General features: G+C 40.2%; 1 protein-coding gene and 1 long non-coding RNA gene across 4 annotated transcripts in view; one reads left to right on the top strand and one right to left on the bottom strand.

Annotated features, from left to right (window-relative positions):
* The window catches only part of LOC149845220 (ADP-ribosylation factor-like), a 46,755-nt gene extending 28,486 nt beyond the window's left edge, over positions 1–18,269 (top strand). Inside the window, exons 3-7 of one of the 3 annotated variants that reach the window (XM_089995616.1) lie at positions 15,065–15,180; positions 16,686–16,745; positions 16,862–16,927; positions 17,410–17,619; positions 18,064–18,269. In XM_089995616.1, the coding sequence (XP_089851742.1) occupies positions 15,065–15,180; positions 16,686–16,745; positions 16,862–16,927; positions 17,410–17,604 (437 nt within the window). In that variant the 3' untranslated portion in view covers positions 17,605–17,619; positions 18,064–18,269. Of the gene's footprint in view, positions 1–15,064; positions 15,181–16,685; positions 16,746–16,861; positions 16,928–17,409; positions 17,620–17,839 lie in introns of all 3 variants that reach the window. The other 2 variants (XM_089995617.1, XM_089995615.1) reach the window with 2 other exon arrangements.
* A 1,815-nt stretch (positions 18,270–20,084) lies between these two features.
* On the bottom strand, positions 20,085–22,593 carry LOC149845219 (uncharacterized). Its single transcript, XR_016430429.1, has 2 exons — positions 22,454–22,593; positions 20,085–20,616 (listed from the first exon to the last, which is right to left on the bottom strand). It is a non-coding gene; the product is annotated as an uncharacterized LOC149845219 (long non-coding RNA).
* Positions 22,594–23,064: the final 471 nt, after the last annotated feature.

The raw sequence follows: 23,064 nt of genomic DNA, 5'->3' as shown, positions 1-23,064 counted from the left end.
CGATCGTTCCTTCCTGTGAAAAGCGAAGGAGGAAGGAAGCTATATCCTCCTTCGAAGCGTCAGCGGCCTCATGGCAACCCTCCAGCCAGGCAACAGACTGGCAATGTGTGCCCCAGGTGCAGTCAATCTCACATCGGGCAGGCGTGCCCGCTCGACACAGGCGGATGCCTGTATTGTGGCAAGATGGGCCACTACGCCCGCGATTGTCGCAAAAAGGCGGCTGATGACGCCAGGCAGAACAACGGAGCACCTCTACTCCCTCGACCACCCCAGCAACAACAGAAGTATCAGTCTCCTCAACCACAGTCGAGTGGTCAAAGGAGGGCGCCGGGACACGTCTACTCAGCCAAGGTCGAGCAGTTGACCAAGGGCGACCTAGTGCAAGGTACCCTTCTTGTCGCTAACCAAGCGGCTTTTGTGCTTTTTGATTGTGGTGCCACACACTCTTTTATTTCGGTAAATTTTGCCGAGTTGTTGCACATACCTGTAAAACCCTTGCATCATACCCTTGAAGTGTATAACCCTATTGGGAAAAACACCATTTGTGCGGCCTATGTACCAGAGTTGGACGTAGCCTTGGCAGATCGACATCTACCGGCTTGTGCTATCCTGCTAGTGATGACGGAATTTGACGTCATACTGGGCATGGATTGGCTGCATAAGTATCATGCTAAGATTTTCTGCCGAGATAGCAGAATTGTCTTATCTCCACTAGGAATGCCCAAGATGGAATTCAAGATCGTGAAACCCGTTCGGGCGAGCAAGTTGATTTCGTCGCTGAAGGCGCAGAGCTACCTAAGGAAGGGATGCACTGCCTTTTTGGTCAGTGTCATCCAGTCCGAGCCGACGCGAGTCCCGATGGGAGACTTGAAGGTTGTTCGAGATTTTCCAGACGTCTTCCCGGAGGAACTGCCAGGCCTTCCTCCACCTCGTGAGGTGCAGTTCAGCATCGAGTTGCTGCCGGGTACTGCGCCAATTTCTAAGGCTCCATATCGGATGGCACCAGCCGAGCTCGAAGAGCTCAAGAAGCAGTTGCAGGAGTTGATGGATCAGGGATTCATCCGCCCCAGCGTCTTGCCTTGGGGAGCTCCTGTCTTGTTCGTGAAGAAGAAGGACGGATCATTGCGATTGTGCATCGACTATCGGATGCTCAACCAGGCGACAATAAAGAATAAGTACCCGTTGCCACGCATCGAGGATTTGTTCGATCAGTTGCAGAGGGCCAAGATCTTCTCAAAGATCGACCTTAGATCTGGGTACCATCAACTCAGAATTAAGGGAGATGATATCTCCAAGACAGCCTTCCGGACCAGGTATGGGCATTACGAATTTACGGTCATGCCTTTCGGACTCACTAATGCTCGTGCAACGTTCATGGATCTCATGAATAGGGTGTTCAAACCTTTTTTGGACACCTTCGTAATCATGTTCATCGACGACATTCTGGTGTATTCCGATAGCTGGGAGCAACATCGTGAGCACTTGAGGGTTATTTTCGAAACCTTGCGAAAGGAGCGTTTGTTCGCTAAGTACTCTAAGTGCGAGTTTTGGCTCGAGGAGATCATGTTTTTGGGACATGTCATCTCCAAGGAAGGTGTGCCCGTGGATCCCTCAAAAGTCGAGGCTGTACTCAGTTGGCAGGAGCCGAAGAATGTTCGTGACATTCGGAGTTTTCTTGGATTAGCTGGGTATTACCGAAGATTTATCCAGGACTTTTCTAAGATCTCTCTACCCTTGACGCAACTCCTGAAGAAAGAAGCTAAGTTCGTGTGGGACGACATGTGCGAGAGCAGTTTTCAGATGTTGAAGGAACGTCTTACGACTGCTCCTATTTTGGCCTTACCTTCGGGTCAAGGCGACTTCGTGATTTACACCGACGCTTCCGGGACTGGCTTGGGTTGCGTCTTAATGCAGAACGATAGAGTGATCGCCTATGCATCGCGCCAATTTAAAATTCATGAGAAGAATTATCTGACTCATGATTTGGAGTTAGCGGCGATGGTCTTGGCGGCACTATTTGTACGGGGAGCAGTTCGAGGCTTTTACAGATCACAAAAGCCTAAAGTATTTGTTTTCGCAGGAGTTGAATATGAGACAGCGACGTTGGCTGAAATTCCTCAAGGATTACAATTTTACCTTGTCTACCACCCAGGAAAAGCGAACGTCGTGGCCGACGCTCTGAGCCGCAAGTTTTCCAGCGTTTCCGTTAATTTGTTGTTCGTTGGGTGGAGGCTGATCGAGGACCTGATATCGTGGAAACCGTTTGCGGTCACTTGAGATTCGATCAGTCTATCCAACATGGTAGCTCAACCTGAGCTATTATCAAGGATCTTTGTTAGTCAAAAGATCGATGAGCAGTACGAAAGGCTGAAGGCTCTAGCGCAGCGGGCCGATACCCCCTTTCGTCTGAGTGAGGAAGGAGGTGTTTGGCATAAGGATCGTCTCTGGGTGCCAGAAGATCCTATTTTGAGAGAAGAGATTCTCGTTGAAGCCCACAAGTCCAAGTACACGATTCACCCGGGCGACACAAAGATGTTCAAGGATTTGCAACGTAGATATTGGTGGAGTGGAATGAAGCGGGACGTAGCCGAGTACGTTTCGAAGTGCTTGACTTGCCAATAGGTTAAGATCGAGCATCAGCGACCAGGCGGAGTGATGCAGCAGATGGAGATTCTACAATGGAAGTGGGAGGACATCACGATGGACTTCATCGTCGGTTTGCCGAGGACGCGGAGGAAACACAATGCGATTTGGGTGATCGTGGATCGACTCATTAAATCAGCGCATTTCCTCCCTATACGACTCAGTCAGTCACTGGACAGCTTGGCAGACCTCTATGTCAGGGAGATTGTGAGATTGCATGGTGTTCCTGTGTCAATCATCTCCGATCGTGACCCGAGGTTCACCTCCAGGTTTTGGGGACAACTGCAGTTGGCCTTGGGCACGAAACTGAAATTCAACACAGCTTTTCACCCTCAGACCGACAGACAATCTGAACGCACGATTCAGACTTTGGAGGACATGCTGCGAGCGTGCATGTTAGACTGGAAGGGAGAATTGGACTCTCATACCGAGTTGACAGAATTCGCGTACAATAATAGTTATCATGCGAGTATCGGTATGGCCCCGTACGAAGCTTTGTACAGAAAGCCTTGTCGATCACCTGTTTACTGGGATGAGGTTGGTGAACGGATGCTAGATTCATCTATAGTGCTACAACATTATACTCAGCAAGTGCAGATGATCAGGGAACGTCTGCGTACCGCGCAGAGTCGGCAGAAGTGTTACGTCGATCGTCGACGTAGAAAGCTCGTGTTCTCAACATGAGATATGGTTTTTGTTAAGGTATCTCCTACAAAGAGCATTTTCCGTTTTGGGAAGAAAGGAAAGCTGAGTCCCCGATTCGTCGGACCTTTTGAGATCCTTGATCGGATCGGTGAGGCGGCTTACCGTGTTGTGCTGCCTCTTCAGTACGCTCAGATCTACGATGTCTTCCACGTATCTATGCTGAGAAGATACGTTCACGACCCATCACACATCATTCATTATGATGATGTGGATATCCAAAAAGACTTGACGTTCGAGGAAAGACCAGTGGCAATCGTCGAGACCAAGTGCTCAGATCGAAGATGATTTCTCTTGTAAAAGTACGTTGGCAACACCATGGAATAAATGAATGTACATGGGAGCTTGAGTCTGATATCAGGGAAAAATACCCTGACTTGTATTTTGACCAATACATGGAATAAAAATTTCGCGGACGAAATTATTTTAAGGAGGGTAGGATGTAACAGCAAAAAAAAAATGTTTTGATTCGGGTCGGATCCGGACCTGACCCGGACCACCGCCTCTCGCTGTCTTTTAAGACAGCGAGGCAGGCGGGAGGAGGGTTACAAAACCCTCCTCACCGCCCTTCCACATCGACTCTCTCATCTCTCTCCCCGACACCCACCGCCTCTCGTCACCCTCGATTCGCCGGAGACCAGCGTCAACCGATCGCCGCCGGCGACTCTCTCCGCCGCCGCCGCCGACCACCAGGTACGCTCTTCCTCCCCTTCTTCTCCCTCGCTCGTCTGTCTCTCTCTCTTTCCCCCCTCGTTTCTTCGTTGCGCAGGGGGGGGGGCGCCTCTCTGCCCCATTGAATCACAGGGGAGGGGCAAAGCCCCCCTCCCTGCGATTCTTTTTAGTGAGGGAGGGGCGGAGCCCTCCCTGTGCTGTGGTGGGTAAGGGAGGGGCTGAGCCCTCCCGATACCCTCACGTTGCAGGGGCGGGACCCAGCTCCTCCCTGCACCCTTGTAAGTAGGGGAGGGGCTGAGTCCCTTCCCTGCTACTTATTACGACAGGGAGGGGGTCGACTGTGATCATCGCAAAAATTTTCCTCTCTTGTGGTTTTCTCTCTCTTCCTTCTCTTTTCCTTTTCCGACCTCTATTTTCCTCCTTTTTGAAGGGAGAAAATAAAAGACAGAAAAGAAGAGAGAAGAGAAAAGAAAAGAAAGAAGAGAGAGATGAACTCTTTTACGAAGGTCTCACTTGACCTTAATTTTGAAAAGATTTAAAAGATTACTCGCCTTCGTTTTGAAATGTTTGCGGGAAAAATCGGGAGACGGAGCTCGCTCGTCGGTACGAGGTTCGACCGTTCCTGGCGCCTTTACCAGGGGTAATCGAACCAATGATCGAATTTATGCCTTTTGCTTTGCCTAAATATTATCTAAGAATTTATCCTAAGTCTAAATGGACAAAGAATCATGCTTGTGCAATGCAAGGATGTACGCTCTTTTGAAAGATGTTTTGAAAATTTCCAAGTATTCTGAGATGGACTTGATAGTGGAGTGAAGAATTGATTTCTGGATGATAAAATCTGACTTAGAACTTGAGATAGGTCAAAGAAGTTCTAAATCTTTGAAGTAATCAGAGTTGGAAGAATAAATCTTGATTTTGAAAAGAAAAGATTTTTTGATGAGAGATAAAGAAATGAGGCTTCAAAGTCAGAAATGGACTTTGAAATTGAATTTGAGTTTTAATCTTAGATTTATGAAAGGAAATGAATACTTGAAATGGAATTGAATTTCAAATTTCGAAGTTTGAAATCAGGATGGATCTGAGAAATCCAAGTGGTATTTAAAAATTGAAATGGATTTAGGAAATCCAGATATAATCTGTAAATGGAATTAGATTTGTCATCTGGAAATGAAATGGAATAGGATTTGAAAGTTAGAATTGAGAATAAAATTGGATTCTGGATCCTGAATAGAATTGGATCCAAGATCTGGAATCCAAGATGGGATTAGATTCTGAATCCTAAAATGGGATTTTGGATCTTAAAAATGGGTTTAGGAGCTGAAATCTGAGATCCAAGATAGAGTTGGACTCTGGACCCTAAGATGGATTTTGGATCTGAAGTCTGAGATCCAAATGTAGAGTTGGACTCTGGACCTTAAGATGGATTTGGATCTTGAGGTCTGAGATCCAAGGTGAAATTGGGTTATGGATCCTAAAGTGGATTTGGATCTGAAACTTGAGATCCAAAGTAGAATTGGGTTCTGGATCCTAGAATGGATTTGGATCTGAAGCCTGAGATCCAAAGTAGAATTAGGTTCTGGATCCTAGAATGGATTTGATCCAAGATTTGGAATCCAAGATGAATTGTGGATCTGATGTCTAAGATCCAAAGGGGAAGTTGGATTCATACTTGGAAATCTGGATCCAAGTTGATATTTAACTTTGGATTTGGGCTTTGAAAGGTCCAAATGGGACTTTTGAATATGGATCTGGGTTTTGAAAACCCAGATTGAATTTAAAATTTAGGAAAGGTCAAGCTTTTGAGATTCAGAATCAATCTCAGACTGTGGTTTTCGAATTTGAGGATAAGAAGATGAACTTGATTTTGAGAGTGAATCAAAGATTTCAAAGTTTAAATGGAACTTTGAAATTGAATTTTTGAATTAAATTGGAATTTTGGATTTTGAAAAATGGTTTTGAAATTCTAAAGTCAAATTGGACTTTGAAATTGAGATAGAATTGGAATAGAAATAGAAGCTTGAAGAAAGATGTTCAAAATCACTTGGGTTTTTGAAAGGAAATTTTGAAAATATTGATGCAATTCTATCCTAAATGATGAATGAATTTAAAGAATTTTGAAATTGGAATTTGAAAAGCTATTTCATTCTTTAAGTGAATTAAAATAAGATTGAAGATATAATACATTCTTGACTATGGTCATTGAATGTATTATATAATAATCTATATTTAAATTCAAGGGAAGAATGAAATACATTTTGGTGCTTTTATAGAATTTAAAATGAAATGAACCCTTAATATACCCTGACTATGACCATTGGTATATATTTTGAGTTAATTTTAAGTTAAATTCTGATAAAAGGAGAAAATATTTAAGGAAAATATGATGAATTTTGGAAACGGATCCAGTGTTATTTTGTAAAAGATAAAAATACTAAGTTTTGTCCACACCCTGACTATGACCATTGATGTGGATCATCAACTTAGTATCAATTGTCTCTTACGAGATGGTGCACGTGCCATTCATGTTGTCATTTGTGAGAATTTGAAAAGTAAAGGCAAAAATGCATGAAAAACAAGTGATTCATGATATTCACAATGCTCATTCATTTTATCTAAAACAGAGAATGTAAATTCTCATTTAGATCTAGCTATTACAACACATGACATCAAATTTACAACTCCAAATAATGACTTTATCCACATATTTCCTGTAAAACAACTGGGTTAGCACAAGATAAAAGATGTAACTGGAAGGAAGGTCACCAAGTGTCATACTGATATGAGGCATTTACATATACTCTATACCAATGAAGATCACATTTGATAAGAAAAATGTATATATATAAGGTTCTAGGCTAATGGAGAGATTTAAAGTATACAAGCAACATCCTAAGAAAAGAGAAAGAAGAGAGAAAAAAATGTAACAAACAGCTAGAACCACCCATAGCAGCCTGCTGGAAATTACAACCTTTACAGGTTTATAATGACCACTAATTTAGAGACATTCATACAGAAGGACATTGTTTAATGGTATATGGATAAAGTAGTGTTGTACTAAATACTGCAAAATCACATAGGAACTGCCAGCCGATTGACAATATGTAGGTAACAGGAGGGATGATCGTCCCTCAAGGGATCTTAGATTGTGACAAAACCTGGGTTTTTCCTTCATTGTTTACACTAATGCAACTTTTACCAAGCATTGGCCCAGTTTTAACAACCCAAAGTCTATCACTTTTTACAGTAGGACTCTCACTAAACAAGATGCTGGTAGCTCTATCCCATGAAGAAGGTATCCTTTATCATTCGGATATGACAGTGATGCAAACCTTCTTGCAGAAGAAACTTTAATCCTTTGCTTCCCAGAAATTAGAAGTGTTGTCTTGACTAATAAGCATATGGAGGTAGGCTAAGTGAGAAAATATACATATGCTGTGTACGGAATGTTATCGGGATATAATATTGAGATGGAAAACACGATACTTGCATTTGACAGGCAACTCATACCCATGCAACATTATCAAATTTAACAAACCAATGATTAGGAGCTTCAGCTGCATTTTCTGGACCAGAGATCATCTAGGCATACCCAATTAAATGACTTTCAGGACAAGCATTTTCTTTGATGCTCAGGTCCCATCCTGACGACTGTTGTTATGGTGAGGTTCTATGCAGTAATTAGCTGGTCAGCGAGAATTTGCTGAGGTTTTATAATGGCTATGTACAGTATTTGCAGGAGATAGTATACAAGGTGACTATAGATGTGGCTTATGCATATGACAAGTGAAATGGCAGATGTTGGCAATGTGCTGGAGGTGTAGTGGTAGCAAAAAGCTTTTGTAGGAGCAGAGGCAGGTATGATGCTAGTTTGGTAGCAACCTACAGATGTTCAAAAATTGATATATGCACTATGTTGATTATGTGGTAGCGGTTCTGCTGACACTAAAGAAGGGAGGGTGCATGTGTTTGCACAATGCTAAGCAATTACCAAAAAGAGAACAGTACAGGAGATGGTGTATGGGAAGAGATCTGTAACCCCAAATAGTGAGGAGTTTAGGGTACCCAGTTTGAAGTTTCAGCAGGCAATAAGTGCCACAGCGGAAAAATAAGTGCAGGTGGTAAATGTTATGTGACTGGTAAGTGTAGATTAATGTGCACCAATGACCATGCTGTATATGGGAGGACAAAAAAAACATGTTATGAATACAACCACTGAGATTCAATGTAAAATATATAATAAGAGCACAAAAAATGATGGAAAATGTATGTAGTAACAAGGCAAATACTGATAGCAAGGGAGGAGCTGATAGCTTCAACCAGTGGGAGCTATGCTCAGGTTCTTTTTAACTCCTGGGTTATCATGGCATTCTAAGTCAGCAAATCCTAACTCCTGGGTTATCATGACATTCTAAGTCAGCAAATCCTGTATTTCCTTACAAACCAGCGACTTAGTGGTGGGTCAACAAACGAGTATCAAATCAAAAGACCAGATTTTGAATCAATAGATAAATGTATTGCACAGTGGTACAGTTGAATAGTGATCTCAACAGAAATTGAATAGCTGAGTGTTGTATGAGATAACAGAAAATAGAGGTGATTACTGTAAAAAAAAATCAAAGCACTATGCACAGATGAACCGTCTTTACCTTCTGGGCTGTGAGCTAAACTTGGTATGATGAAACCTGCATATAATGAAGTGTGAGTAAAGTGAAATATAATAAGGTGTAAGCGTATAAGGATGATTAACGATGAATTTAAAAACACCCACATGATGCACAGATTTTCATCCATCTGGATTATAACATGTAGTATGTATGGAATATTAACACCAACTGATGCTAATTGTACAAAAGCAACTGAGTTACTAGTTTGCAAAGGTGTTGATGCATCCTATTAATGATGCATAGATCATGCTGAAAGGCTTAATACCTCTAGTATATACAGATATATATATATATATATATATATATATACATAAAAAAAAATGATAATGATGTGACAATGAAGATATGCTGAAGACAGAGGTTAAAACTCAGAAAGTAAAAAAAGAAAAGAAAATGACATCCAAAATTATCACCATTATGACTATCCTCAGACATATCATGCAAAACTCAAAAATCCACAAAGACATCTGTTCATGACATAGCATATCATGTCAAAATCCATAAAGACAACAAACATGAATTGCAGTTTTACCATGGGCAACAACCAGCTCTCCTTGCTATGACAAGGCTGGACTTTACGTAACAGCATTTATCAAAACAAGGACAGATCAATAATGAAAAAGAATGGGACAGTGAGATAACACGATGGTGAAGTCCCACTATCATAACAAAGGGATCTTTGATTCAAATCCTGAAAACAATGGATCCAACAATTAAGCTTTTCTCTCTTAGTAATACGTTCCACAGTCAGTTGGAATTGGCGATTTGCTGACAGAGGGATGTTCAGGAAGATTAGCCGTGGACATCGAGTCTTTTGAATTTCCATGTAAAATAATGCAAATAAAAGACAAAGACCTGATACAAGTGTATATGTTGAATTGTGTCTTTATCCTGCCATTGGATATGCAACCGTTGGATCTTGAAAACACCATCCATGACTTATCTTAGCAGAAGCTCTTCTTCACCACACATCAGACGTGAGCCATCTCCAAATCTTAGCTACCTTCAGAAAAATGCACGTCAATAATGGGAAGGGGATTCTCCTGTTCGGATGATTCCAGGATAGTTTGACTGAGTGAAACCATGAACTGAATTTTAAGAATAGCCTCATACTAGCATGATTCAAATCTTTTGGACTGAAGATATTTAAAAATACAGATGCAGGGAACGAATTTATGAAATTGTTATAAAACGTGATAAACCCAAGGAGATGAAAATGTGAACTTGATAAGGATTATTAACTGATGGGGACAGAACGTGAATCACAACATTCTGATGTATCTAATGCTGTGTTCAAAACAATCTAGATGAACCAGAAACCAAGCAGAAATGCTATTATACAATGCTGATAATAAACGTAAAGAGGATGATGCTATACGAAGATGAGGAAATAAAAAAAGGGGGAAGTAGAATCTGAACATCGTTGTGCTTAAAGCATAAGGGATGCAGGGAAATTGGTATAATGTGATGTTATGAACCCAACCAAAATGAATGGATGCAGTGGTGAAGAAAAAAGAAGAAAAAATAAATAAATAAATATACAGCACGCCTTTGCTGTGGAGCACCAGAACTTGAACTTAAGGAGAGGTCGCTACCAGTGGATGTTTTAATGATGCTGATGGGGCAGCGATGAGACAAAGCAAGATGCTATTAATGAGATGTAAAAAAAAATGAATGCAGAGAATCAAATATCAAGAGAGACGATTATAATACAAACAGGAAATCAGAGTTTAGAAGGAAAAACCAAGGTATCGACAAGCAAGTCGATAGTCTACAAGAAGAATCGAAAGAGAAAGATTGAAACAAAACAGACATAAATTAGAATGTTATAAGATGGAAATAAGGATCAAGGAAAATGCAACGAACATGGATCAAGGAATCTTAAACAGATCGATGAGAATGTTGATAAATAAAGGCTTTAGGTAGATTATCTCTAGCAACAGAGATATGGTAATGAATTATAACCAATAAATAAAAAAAAATAAAATAAATGAAAATAAATAACAAATGTTGGATATGAACTGAAGAGAACAAAATTTATAACACAAAAAAAAGGTGTTGGAATCTAGGATTCCGTTGATATAGCACGTAGGTAGACCATTGTTGTCATAGGCAACACGATCTTACCTGTGGTGCCTTCAAATGGGGCGACGAATGTGAAGATTTAATGAAATCAAAGACAACAGAAAAGTCAGAAAAAGGGGGAAAAAAATGACGAAAGCTAACATTATCATCAGTTGAAATTAAAATAGAGGACAAAATCGATGTTTACCGGATTCGTTGATCGAAGCAGAAGCTTTGGCTCACTTGTGATTCTTGGCTTATGAGGTCACCCTTCAGTCGACAGGGAAGAAATTTGTGGCTTATGACCCAGGATTGAGACTCCCGATTGCGAGATTTCAACTGAAGAGGGAGTGGCGTCCCTCTATAGGCTGTTATAGTATGAGATCCACCCTTTTCTTCAACCAATTGGGAGAATATACAGAAGAAGGAGACAGGGGGAAGGAAGAAGGCAGAAAAAAAGGGGAAGAAGGAGGAAAATGAGAAGCGTGAAGAAGCTGTGGAGGGGTGAAGACGATGGTTTTGGAGTCTCCCCTTTGCGTCCTTTTAAAGAAGGAGGAGATGGTTCTGGAAGAGGCAGATGCCGTTGGGAATCAGACGGCTGAAGAGGGATGATTGAAGGGTTGGCGATGGGGGAGGGCCTGCGAGGCCGTTGGTGATCGAGGGTCGCGGCAAAGCAGGAGGAAGGTTGATCCGACGGTTGGCAGAAGATGGAGGTTTCCAGAGGGTAGTGCGGGATAGCCTGGTCGACGACGCAACTAGAGGGAGAGGAGAAAGAGGGGAAAACCCTAAACCAGTCTATAGTCGACACCTCTTGAGATCTGGCGGTAAAAGAAAATAACCCACTTATTGCAAGAGCCGGAGGTGATGGTGGGTGAAGGTGAATCAGGTTAGGGCTTAAGGGTTGAGAGAGGGAGTATCCCTCGATTTAGGATTTTAGGTGAGAGAGAGGGTAAGCATGCGAGAGAAAGAGGGAGAGAATCCCAGAGAGAGAGAGAGAGAGAGAGCGAGCTATCCTTTTTAGGGTTTTTCTCTGTTTTTCAAAATAAAACCCTTCAATTTTAAAATTTTCCGAGACGAGACTCTTTTATTATATTTTTTCAAAAAAGGTATATTTTATCAAAAGGGCGATTTTTCAAAAGGTGATTTTAAGATATATTTTTTTGTATTTTTTTTTTGGTTTTCCTATATATATATATATTTCGTTCCTTTCTTGAAATCTTCTACATTTTTTTTGTATTTTTAAGGATAAAACTCTAGAACTAGGGAAAATGAGAGGTTAAACTATTTTTGGAAATTTTTCGAGAAATATTTACAAAAGAGGGGTTTTCTGAGAATTCAGACTTTTATTTTTGAAATTTTTCTCGAAAAGGGGTTTTTGGATATGATTCGGATCAAAACTGGGTCAGAGATAAGACTTTGAGTCCGAATTCTAGTGAATTCAAGGAATGAATGAAATTTTTGGTTAAAAATTGATCCGATTACTTAGATGACGGAGGTTTAGGGTAAAGAAGGAAATTTTGGATTTTTTGGAAAATTTGGGGTGTTCACAGTCCCTGCTTCTTATTATGGCAGGGGAGGGGGTCGGCCCCCTCCCTGCTTCTTATTATGGCAGGGCAGGGGAGGGGCCGAACCCCCTCCCTGTGCCTCTTCACTCTTTAGGCGGGGGCATCACCCCTGCCTCCGTTATTTTTCGACGGGAAGGGGCAAGCCTCCTCGCCTTGTTCTTCCTTGGCATCAGGCAGGGGCTTCGCCCCCTGCCTGTTCGCATTTCATTAGGCAAGGGCCGAGCCCCTACCTCTGTGCATGTTCGTCAGGCAGGGGTGAAGCCCCCTGCCTCTTTTTTTTTTTTCGTCAGACAGGGGCGCAGCCCTGCCTGTCCTCGCTCTTTGAGGGCAGGGGTACAACCCCCTATTTCCTCGTACTTTTCCGAAAGCAAGTCAACAGGGGCCCGCTGCCCCTGCTTCTGCTTCCTTCGCGTTAGGTCAGTGGCAATGACTCCGACCTTCTGTTTTGCTGTTAGCGTGCTAAGATTGTCGCATATTTGCAGCTACAACGGATCCCACTCGCGCTCTGCGACCCGAGCCGTCAGTCGTGTACATCCGCAGACGCCAGCAAGCTCGTAACTCTCCGAGGTAGGGGAAGATTGCACGAAAGACTTGGATAATTGAATTAAGTTCAATTAAACTAAAAACGACCATTAAATAAATATATATATATACAAATATATATATTTATATGAGTATGCACTTAACTCATGGACGCAGTTTCGCGATCCTTGCCCTTTACCTTATGTCAGTCTTTACTTGCCGTCACGCATCGCGTCGAGGTTTAGCGTCGCACTTCTGCTTACCGCGCTTACCTTGCCGTCGCACCCTGCGCCTAGGCTCTTGCTTTTGCATATGTGTTGGTATTGCCTTGCTATTGCAGATGACGTGCAGGTTCTTGCCCTTTGCGTTTGCCTAAGGGCATCCTCGTGGAGGATGCAAAAATGGGCATTTACCACTTTCTCTCTTGCGACGAGAGTTGAGTTGGGAGCTAGCGTTACATCCTCGTCTAAGGAGAGGGATACCTTGCAAGGATCCTGACTCCTTGAGTATGTAGTCCTGCAGACGAGTGGGGTTCTGTTGAGAAACCTGTATCTCGTCTATCGAGGTCGGTATCGAGTCATGCGAGGCATGTAGATACCCCGATAGCGGATGAGGTTCTAGAAAATCGCATGCATAATATTGGCACAAGGTACTGCTGTTTCAAAGGATAAAGTAAAGTTGATAAACTTTACATCTTTGTGAGACACTCCTGTTGAGGCTTCTATTGAGGAGCTATACCCCCTTCATCCTAGAGTACTTGTAGTCGTGCACGACACGTCTAGTACTGCGATGATCGGATGAAACGGTCGTGCGACCTCGAACAGTACTAAATGCACAATGCTGTAATCACAATGCTGAAAAGGCCTAATGATGCTCCAGTTAGAAGGATGGAAAAATGGGAAAATATATTAGTTAAAAGAGGTCGGGGTAGGCCTAGGAAGACATGGATGGAGGTGATAAGAAAGGATATGAATGCTTTGAACCTCACCGAGGACATGGCATTGGATAAAAATGAATGGAGGAGAAGGATTCATGTGGAAGACCCATAATGATTTTCTTTGTTGGTTCATATCGCCGACCCCAATTGTTTTGGGATGAAGGCGTAGTTGTTGTTGTTGTATTATACCCCTTTATGGGTCCTAGATCCGAAATGTGGATCCCCGGCCCATTTTCCATATTTCGCATTATTTTATTTTATAAACAAAAGTAATTAGCGAAAAATCACGGTTATTATGTGGTCTTGGTTGTGTATAAATAGGGGTATTCCCCTTGTAAACCTAATGCTTTCTCAAGCATTTTGATATATAAAATCTGATATTTTTAGTGTGTTCTTGACCCTTAAGTGGCTTATGTGCATGTGTTAAGTGGTCTTGGTGTTCTTTGATATTGTGTTCTTGTAGGCCCATAAGAGGCATTCTCTTTCTCATTTCATTACAGTTTTCTGATACCTTTGCATGGGACAGAACATGAATTTGGAAATGTGAAATATGATGGAAGAAGCATGTTTCAGTGAACACATAGGCACGTGTATGTTGACAAAATGATCAAAGAACATATTTAGTGCTAGGTAAACATCAATAGAAAATTGAGATGGTTTTTTTATGTTGAGATAGTCCACCTATCTCCTATTCTGACATCATGGACAATGCCATGAATCTAACACTGGAAAAGGCAAGAACTTTTGTAGGGGGCGTTTGCATCATGCGCAAGGAGGCTCCGCACCACAATCCACGTGGAGCCTCCTTCTGCGGAAACAGAGTCGGACCCCCCTCCCCCCCACGGGAAGCCATTCCGCTGAAAGGGGAGTGGTCACACTGATTTTGGGGCTCTCTTTCCGCGAAGAAAGAGAGCCCTGTTTGCGTTGCCACGGTCGGTCCCGTGGAAACACTTCGTGCTTTGTGTGTTTCGCAGAAACCTCATCGTTTCCCCTTTCACACAAATGCACCATAGAGTTGCCTCTTGTTATTGAAATCAGTCATTTAACACAGTTTGCATATACCCTTGTATCATATATGGTTTGCAGAAATATGTTATAGATGATGGTTTTGTGTATAATGAGTTCAAGCAAGGTTTAACATTTACAAACTGTTATGGACCTCATTAGTCAAGTTTTTTGTGGCATGTATTGGAATGGAAACATCTCTCAATTAAACATTTTCATCTAGGGTTATATGGACAAGTACATGGTTGCCAACCTTATGTTCTGACTTTCTCTTTGTTCTGATGTAGGTTTCAATGTAGAGAAGGTTCAGTACAAAAATGTACAGTTCACTGTGTGGGATGTTGGTGGCCAGGAGAAGCTTCGGCCTTTGTGGAGGCATTACTTCAACAATACTGATGGGCTGGTAAGAATTGGTACTATTTTATCTCTTGGCGGGTAATGTTGGTTAGTATTGTTTTCAGCAATATGGGATGCTTCAAGGCTAAACTGAAATTATGCCAAAATTGTGGTCATGCCCTCAAGTAATAGTAGTTGCTACTGCTAAATTTGCATGAGTTCTTTCTTAGCTCAAGTTTTTTAATTGTATAGAATATTAATAACTTTCATAGTTGTAATCAGTAACCAGTGGTAGTGATTAATTGGTAAAACTAGCTAATCTAGCTGTTGTGAAAGAGTGGATTGGTAGTATGCTCATTTACAACTCCAGATATCTGTCTGCCTTTATATATATATATATATATATATATATATATATATATATATATATATATATATATATATGGGTTAATCTAACATTAAACTAGTTCTATTTAACATTAGATAGATTCAACCTTACTAAAATCATTAAAATACCCTAAAAAAATGGCATTTTTTAAACTACATGATTACTTTTTGAGGTCAAAAAGGTAACTTTGATATATTCATAAAGTTAACCTTTTTGAAAAGGTGTTTAACTTTTCATTTCCCTCCAAGTTCAAAATACCTATAATGCCCAAAAAAGTAACCATGCATTTTTAAAAATGCCATTCTTTTAAGGGTAATTTAGCCATTTTAATTGGTTGAATGTAGCTAATGTTAAACACAACTATATATATATATATTTATATATATATATATATATATTTATATATATATATATATATATATATATATATTTCCTTCCAATCAAAATATGAAAATGACTTACCTTTGATAAGAGGAAGCTGCAAACTAGGTTGAGAAATTACATTAGTCTGCCAAAACGTAGTGTACAACATCCCTTTTCGAGGCCTAGCTTGCCTTTTAGAGCAATCAGAGAAGTGAAGAAGGTACTTCCACAAGACCTAAGTCCTCCACTATTGGAAACCTTAATAACCTCTCATAAACCTTGTAAATGAATTTGACCAGTATAGGGGTTTAATGACAACAACAGGCCAATATAGTCCAGCAAAAAGTGACGAGAATGTTGAGCAAATTTATTAAAAAAGAAAAGTGCTAGAAAATCAGTTCTGACACTTAGATGGTTATTTTAATATACATTTTATGTGCTGCATGGTATTGTATGATAAGATACAGTTACAATGCACCCTTTAAGCTAGTTTCAGTGGTGTGTTCTGTCAGTTTGGGGCCTTTTAGGTCCTGTACTGTAACAGCTTTTACAGGACTGGTCACCTTATCCCCCACAACAACCTCAACCCTCTCACAAATCAGTGGAAGGAATCAAATTGCTGAATGTTCCTAACCTCCTGTACTATAAAAATAACCCAGTTACAGCTGCCTAATTCTCAATGTATTTTTGTTTTTTGTTGATATATATATATATATATATACAAGTGTCTATGCTGGTTTCTTGCCACAATGAAGGTATTATCTCTTTAAGAAAGTCGTGAAGGTATTACAGTATGGAGTGACATTCTTTGCATTCTGCAGATTTATGTTGTTGATTCGTTGGACAGAGAACGCATTGGTAAAGCAAAAGCAGAGTTTCAGGTTATCTTGCTTCTTTGTCTCATTAATCTGTCATAAGCAGTGACCTCATAATGACTTTATGAAGGTGAAAAATAATTACCAACAACACGGCTTCTGATTTGGTTATCTTTTGGCAGGCCATTATTAGTGATCCCTTCATGCTGAACAGTGTCATCTTGGTATTAGCAAACAAACAAGACATGGTGGGTCGAATGTCATTTCCAATCAAGTGCTCAAAAGCATCCTCCTTGCACATGTAATACATGCATCCATGATTGTGCACAAGAACAATTGAACACAGTAATTCAGGTAATATTGTGGATATGCAAACATATGCAGAAGAAGCTCACCAGCCTATCTGCATAATGCAGCTGCACAATCAGCTGATTGCTGAGTTCTACCGTTGGAAGCTGTGCAACCTTATACATGCCAGCATGCATCAGCACATGATTTTTCACTCAATACAGACGCTTGTATTGCCATAAGGTTGACACTATTTAGATACTTAGGTATGCATAATATCATTTCTAGTCCTACGGGCATATTACATGGTGGATGCTCTTGTGAGACTGGTTCTCGGCATGCGCATTCTTTAGCTGTCATGCACAAAGATAGATATACACTTAGACTAAATGTTTAAATATCTTTTCTCTCCTGATGGTGCAATGCGCTTTCAAATCTGTAGAGGGGGTCCATGACTCCAGTGGAGGTTTGTCAAGGGCTTGGTCTTTATGATCTGAAGAACAGAAGATGGCATATCCAGGGAACCTGTGCTATCAAAGGAGAAGGCCTTTATGAGGGTTTAGACTGGCTAGCAAACACCTTGAAAGAGTTGCAAGCTGCTGGCTATTCCACCTCAGCTGGTAGCTCCACATTCTGAATTCCGACTGCTCAGGTTATCCACTATTTTCAGATTATTTTCTAAATTTTTGGCATGCTATAGCAAGTATAATTCTTGCAACTATTGCTTAGAAACCTGGTTTTGGATAAACCTCGTTGAATCTGCAGTTCCTGATGCAGGAAGTCTTTCATTTTCAGTGCAATTGTTAGCAATTTGTTCAATTATCCTTGTACCTGACCTATAATTCATGCTGTTTTCTATGATTGTCCTACAGTATCTATCTGTTGGGGAGAACGTTTGCAGCTTCTTAATCATATACTTTGTCCTAACCACTTGATCGGTCCTGTGCCAGATGAAAGACTTTCATGATTGACCTACTGCTGATTGTTAACTTTATTCTCTGTTACTGTGAATCGAATGATGAAAATACAAGAAAAGCTTCTGTGAGCAGTAGAGATGCATTTTTAGATTGTTCTCATATTTTCATTCTGTGATCAGGATGAGACAGATGGTGTTGTATTTCGTACTGATGAAAAAACTAAGCATGGTTGTTGTGCCACGGGAAGGACCTCCAATTTGACATTGCCAACCACCCTATCATGCAGGGTTGCCAGATTTGTCAATTATATAGCAGTTCATTTTGGGGGCTTGTATATTGACATATATGTACCTTTTTATTGGATAATTGTCAACAATAATTGGTTCTATTTGCTTCCAAAATTACATCGCACGTGCACTTTTCCTCCAAGTCCGACTCTGTGTACCAAATTTCCAAAGGCTTGAATACCAAGAACTAAAATATTCTGTATTTAAAAAATCGGATGCGACGTTATAGGTGTGTTTAAAAATTGATACCCTATTAATCTCATTAAATTTGATCTCTCCTTTATTTCATTAGGTTCCAATGGAGGATATGTTGGTTACATACGTAGAATCTTCGTGCCAGGTACTCCATTTTGCTATTTATTTAGGCTAGTACATTTTGGTATCTGACCCACCTAAACCTAATCTGTTGATAATGCAACATCCCATCTAAATCTGGCCGATAACCTACTAAAGCACCTGCCAAGGAGATCGAACTCATTTTTTCTTTTTTTAGAGAATAAAAAACATTTTTGAAAGAACATTTGGGAGGTCATTTCTGCTCTGATTGAGGAAAATGAAGTGTTGATAACTTGGAAGTCTTGATTAAACAAAGGCCTTTCCCTGAAAAAATGTTATTCTTCTCCTCAAAAACATAAACAAAGGTCTCACGGTGCACATTCCTCAAAAGGAAAAATAATGTTGAAGATCAAAGCTAGGATGGATAAGATGAAAGTTATTTTCTTTATTGTCCTTGTAGAAATTTGATTCGATTGTTAAGTAATTAGGCATTTGGCATACATACAAGTATGAAAGGCAAGCACCCATTTCATAGTTCCTTGAAATTTCCCTTGAATGGCCTTAAAAGATTGTAGCTTAGACTACTACCCTGTGACCCATGGTGGTGAAATGACCTGCAGCAAAACATGATTATAATTCTCAACATGTAATTTGCTGGGCCATTAAGAAATTACAGGATAAAAGGAAAGAGAGGTTGTTCTGTGTTAGTTGCTTAGGGCAACTTAACAGTCATGGATGTGTACAGGCTCACCCAGGAATCGCAGAACCGCAATCACCTGGGATGATAGGGTTCTGATAAACGTAATCACTCCAGGTAACACCTTAATAACTTCAACCATCTAAGCAGACAAAACTTCTCATCATGCTTTGAAAATAAAAGGTATCCTAAGTTAAATTTCATGCTTGTCAATCCAGAGAATGTAAAAGAAAGCTCATTACAGTTCAGGCAGTGATCCACATGACATCTTATCTGAGGGATCTGACACTCAAATCCTTGCTGTTATCTAGAGAACAAAGGGACAATACAATGCAAATTTTTTAGTTTCACCAACTATTCAATTGGAATCATGCCAGCGACAACCCAGAATTGCAAAACAAACAATCAAACCAAAGGGATACACTGAGATAAGTCAATAAATTAGATACAAATTTTGCCAGAGACGTCAAGTTTGAAACCCACTGGGGAACCATATTCCGGATTGGCAAAATTGCCTACTTTATGTGTAAAATAGTAATTCCTTTTGGGCTCTGTCCATCCTCTTGCATGATGGCATCAACACTATCCTACCATTTTGACAAGAACTTGAAACACGAGTGACCAAAAGTCTATGCCCTATGTCTCTGAAGAGGAAGAAAATTCTCTCAAAAATTAACACGACCATGCTAATCTAAATCCCCTTCAACACATGTATCGTACAAAGGCTTGACCTGTGGAAAGAGGTGGGAATAATCCGATGGGCAGAGGTTGATAGCCCAAAATTGTCACGACTAGGCATCCCTTGTGCCAGGTTTTCCATTAGCACTCAAAAGTGGGAACAAAATGTCTAAAATTCAAAAGAGATCCTGGCAGCCACATTCATCATACTGCACACAATTTTTAGCATTCAGAAATAAGCAGCACAACTACACCACAAATAGAAATGTTGTATTGGATATTAAGCTAAGGAAGGCTATTTGCAGAGTACAGATGGACACAGAAACAACTAGACCTCAGAACAAGATCCTTAATCGTCACCATATGCTCGGAATCTGTAATGCTCCTCATATGGTCCATCAAAGTGAAGCTCAGCTTCAAACCATTTAGGATACCTCACCAAGTCACCAGCATTGAAGACGATGCACTCTTTGCATCCCTCAGGAAACACTTTCACACTCCCTTTAATAATGTAAACCTGCTGATCCACATGCCAGTCCCATGGCAACTTACACTTTCCAGTTTTCCACATTGACCATCTTGAAACTCCCAACTCTTCAAGCCTTTCAGCTGATGCCTTCCTTTCAACTCGAACGTTATAGAGTTCTTCTAGCATTTTTTTGTGTCTTGCTGAAACAGCTCTAACCGGCTTTTGTTTAATTCTAGCATCTTTAGGCACTGAAAATATGGTGGAAACAGGCTGGAAGGATGCCATGAAGCCAAGAGTACTAGACATACTTTCTGAATTTGAGCTCCTGCATGAAGAGGTATGGGGTTCAATATGCATTATAAAGAAAATCTCAAGACAGTGGGCTCCTGAAGCAAAACACAAATTATGCTATCAACCACCTAAGAAGCAAACACTCAAAATTTTCAGTGACACACCTACCAACCTGTTGCCTTGTGACATCGCTAAATATTAAGTGAACTAGCACAAGGGGCATATACACGAGCAGGGCGATGCCCTGGGGGCGAGGAGTGCACTCTGGTTTTACACCGCTGGAGAGGCGCCCGTAGGCTGGCAGGGTTAACCAGCACGGCTAGGTCACTTACTCCGGGGGTGGTTTTCTCCAATTCTCATCGAAAAAAAGCATATTAAAAAAAGACTACAGACTTCATTGAATAAAGAACAAAAATTGGAGAAAGAAAATCCAATTGAGTAAGGAAGGTGAAAGGGGGGAGGGGATGAAAACAGATGAGAAAGCAATGGGAAATGTAAACCAACAAAGGAAGAAAATTAAGCAGGCATGCTATTCTTGAAAGAATGGGAAAAAAAAGTTCAAGTAATTATTCAAGAGGGAATTATCAGGAGATTCTTTTACCAACAGTTGTGACAATTCTCTTCTTTTCCCTCTTTTTGTTGGGCAATCCAGGTCAAGTTAAGTCAGGCAATAGTAACACCAGTTGATTAGAAGACAAACTTCATGCTGAAGCTTGAGAGAAAAAATGAAACTAGAATAAGTCAAAACCTGGAGGATGTAGATAGCCATCTTGAAGCATGTGAACATTCACTTGGTGAACCCAAATCTTAAAAGAACATATCACTGGAATCCTAGATGAACTCAAAGTAAGAACTACTATATGGAGAACTTTTTTCAGAAGGTGCATATTCTATTTTTGTTACCATGTGTCATGGAAAGCTAGAAATTTCCTCTGTAAGGTTGATGATATCCTTAAAGATTGTAATAAAAAGCGGAAGAATCATCCTCCAAATAGGAAATAAAACCTAAAATTCACATCCTCTAAAAGCTCCTTCCAATCCTTACCCTTCTTGAAAACTTTCCTACATAAAATAGCCTCTCCAGAAACAGTCAGAATAATGAGCGAAATGTCATTCATAGTATTTTCGTAGGTAACCCATCATCATCATCATCATCATCACAACTATGGGGTAAGTTTACAAGTCCTATTTCTCCATTCCTGTCTATCTAGAGCTATACAATCTTTCATGTCACCTCTAACTGCCTCCTTCCATGTCTTCGCTGTAGATCTGACCAGCCCATTCCCCTAATCAATTTGCACTGTATAAAACATTTTCTCGTAAATGAGGTACCAACAATTCCACATCTTAAATTATAATACATAACCTTCGCAACAATATCTACAACTGTAGTTTGCAATTGCAGCATGACGAAATGCTTCTTGTGCACAACAAAATTGTTTCGATATGAGTTGTTAAAGCATTAAAAATCTTGCCAATATTGAAGCCAAGCAGAATTTTCACATGTAACAAAATCAGAGGGCGATGAGCTAATTCACCGAACCGAGACCACCATCTAAACTCAACTTTTCCTCAAATACATGCATCATGGTGATTTTCAGCAACCAAGTTGAAGGGGGAAAATCATTAATTGTGAACAAATAGTTTGTAATAATACCCAGAACCAAATTAGACTAAAAAGCAGACTGTGAGAGAGGTCACGGAAACGATAAACACCAAAAATGACAGAGGGGCAGATCTTCCCTAAGAAATTAAGGGGGAAAATGGGAAACTTTTTGGGGAAAAAAGAAAGACGGCAAAGGCAAACTTCAGACATCTTGGTAGAAACAAAGGACAAGAAAACGATAAATATAATTGACGAAATTATTTACCCCTTCTCCCGAACTTCTCGCTCCTCCTCCTCCTCTTCTTCTTCTTTTTCTTCCTCCTCTTTGCCTTGGAAGAGGTGGTATTCGGGTTCGGTTTGTTAAGAGTAAACCCTTGTTTGAGTTCGTGAGTTTGTCATGAGCAGAGTTACAAGCCTAGCTCTCTGAGCAGATCACGAGCTGGCTCATGTACTGAAAAAAATGAAAAGTTTGCTTTAAGTGTTTTTTTTAAAATTTGATAATATATAATATATATTACATAATATATAAAAACGTATTTTTACAAACTTTTGTACGGTTGTTTTGATCCCATGGGAGCTAATAGATCGACTCACCATGTTTAATAGTATCACTGATTTTTGAAGCCTTATAAAAACCTACATATTTATCATGATTGTATGATGTAAGATCCAGCATGTTCAAAATAGTATCATTGTTTTTTTAATCCTTGTAAAAATCTACATACTTGTGGTGATCAAATGATGTAAGATCTAATTCCCACTAAGAAAACATGTTAGTTATATCTTTACCCATAATGTCATAAAAACATAAAAAAAAAAGCACAAACGGTTGTAGTCATATATATATATATATATATATATATATGAAAAGTGATA

Source organism: Nuphar pumila, chromosome 2 (assembly GCF_984573655.1).
Source record: "Nuphar pumila chromosome 2, dmNupPumi1.hap1.1, whole genome shotgun sequence".
Lineage (NCBI taxonomy): Eukaryota > Viridiplantae > Streptophyta > Magnoliopsida > Nymphaeales > Nymphaeaceae > Nuphar > Nuphar pumila.
The sequence above is the reverse complement of the archived record's forward strand: the minus strand, read 5'-3'. Positions and strand labels throughout refer to the sequence as shown.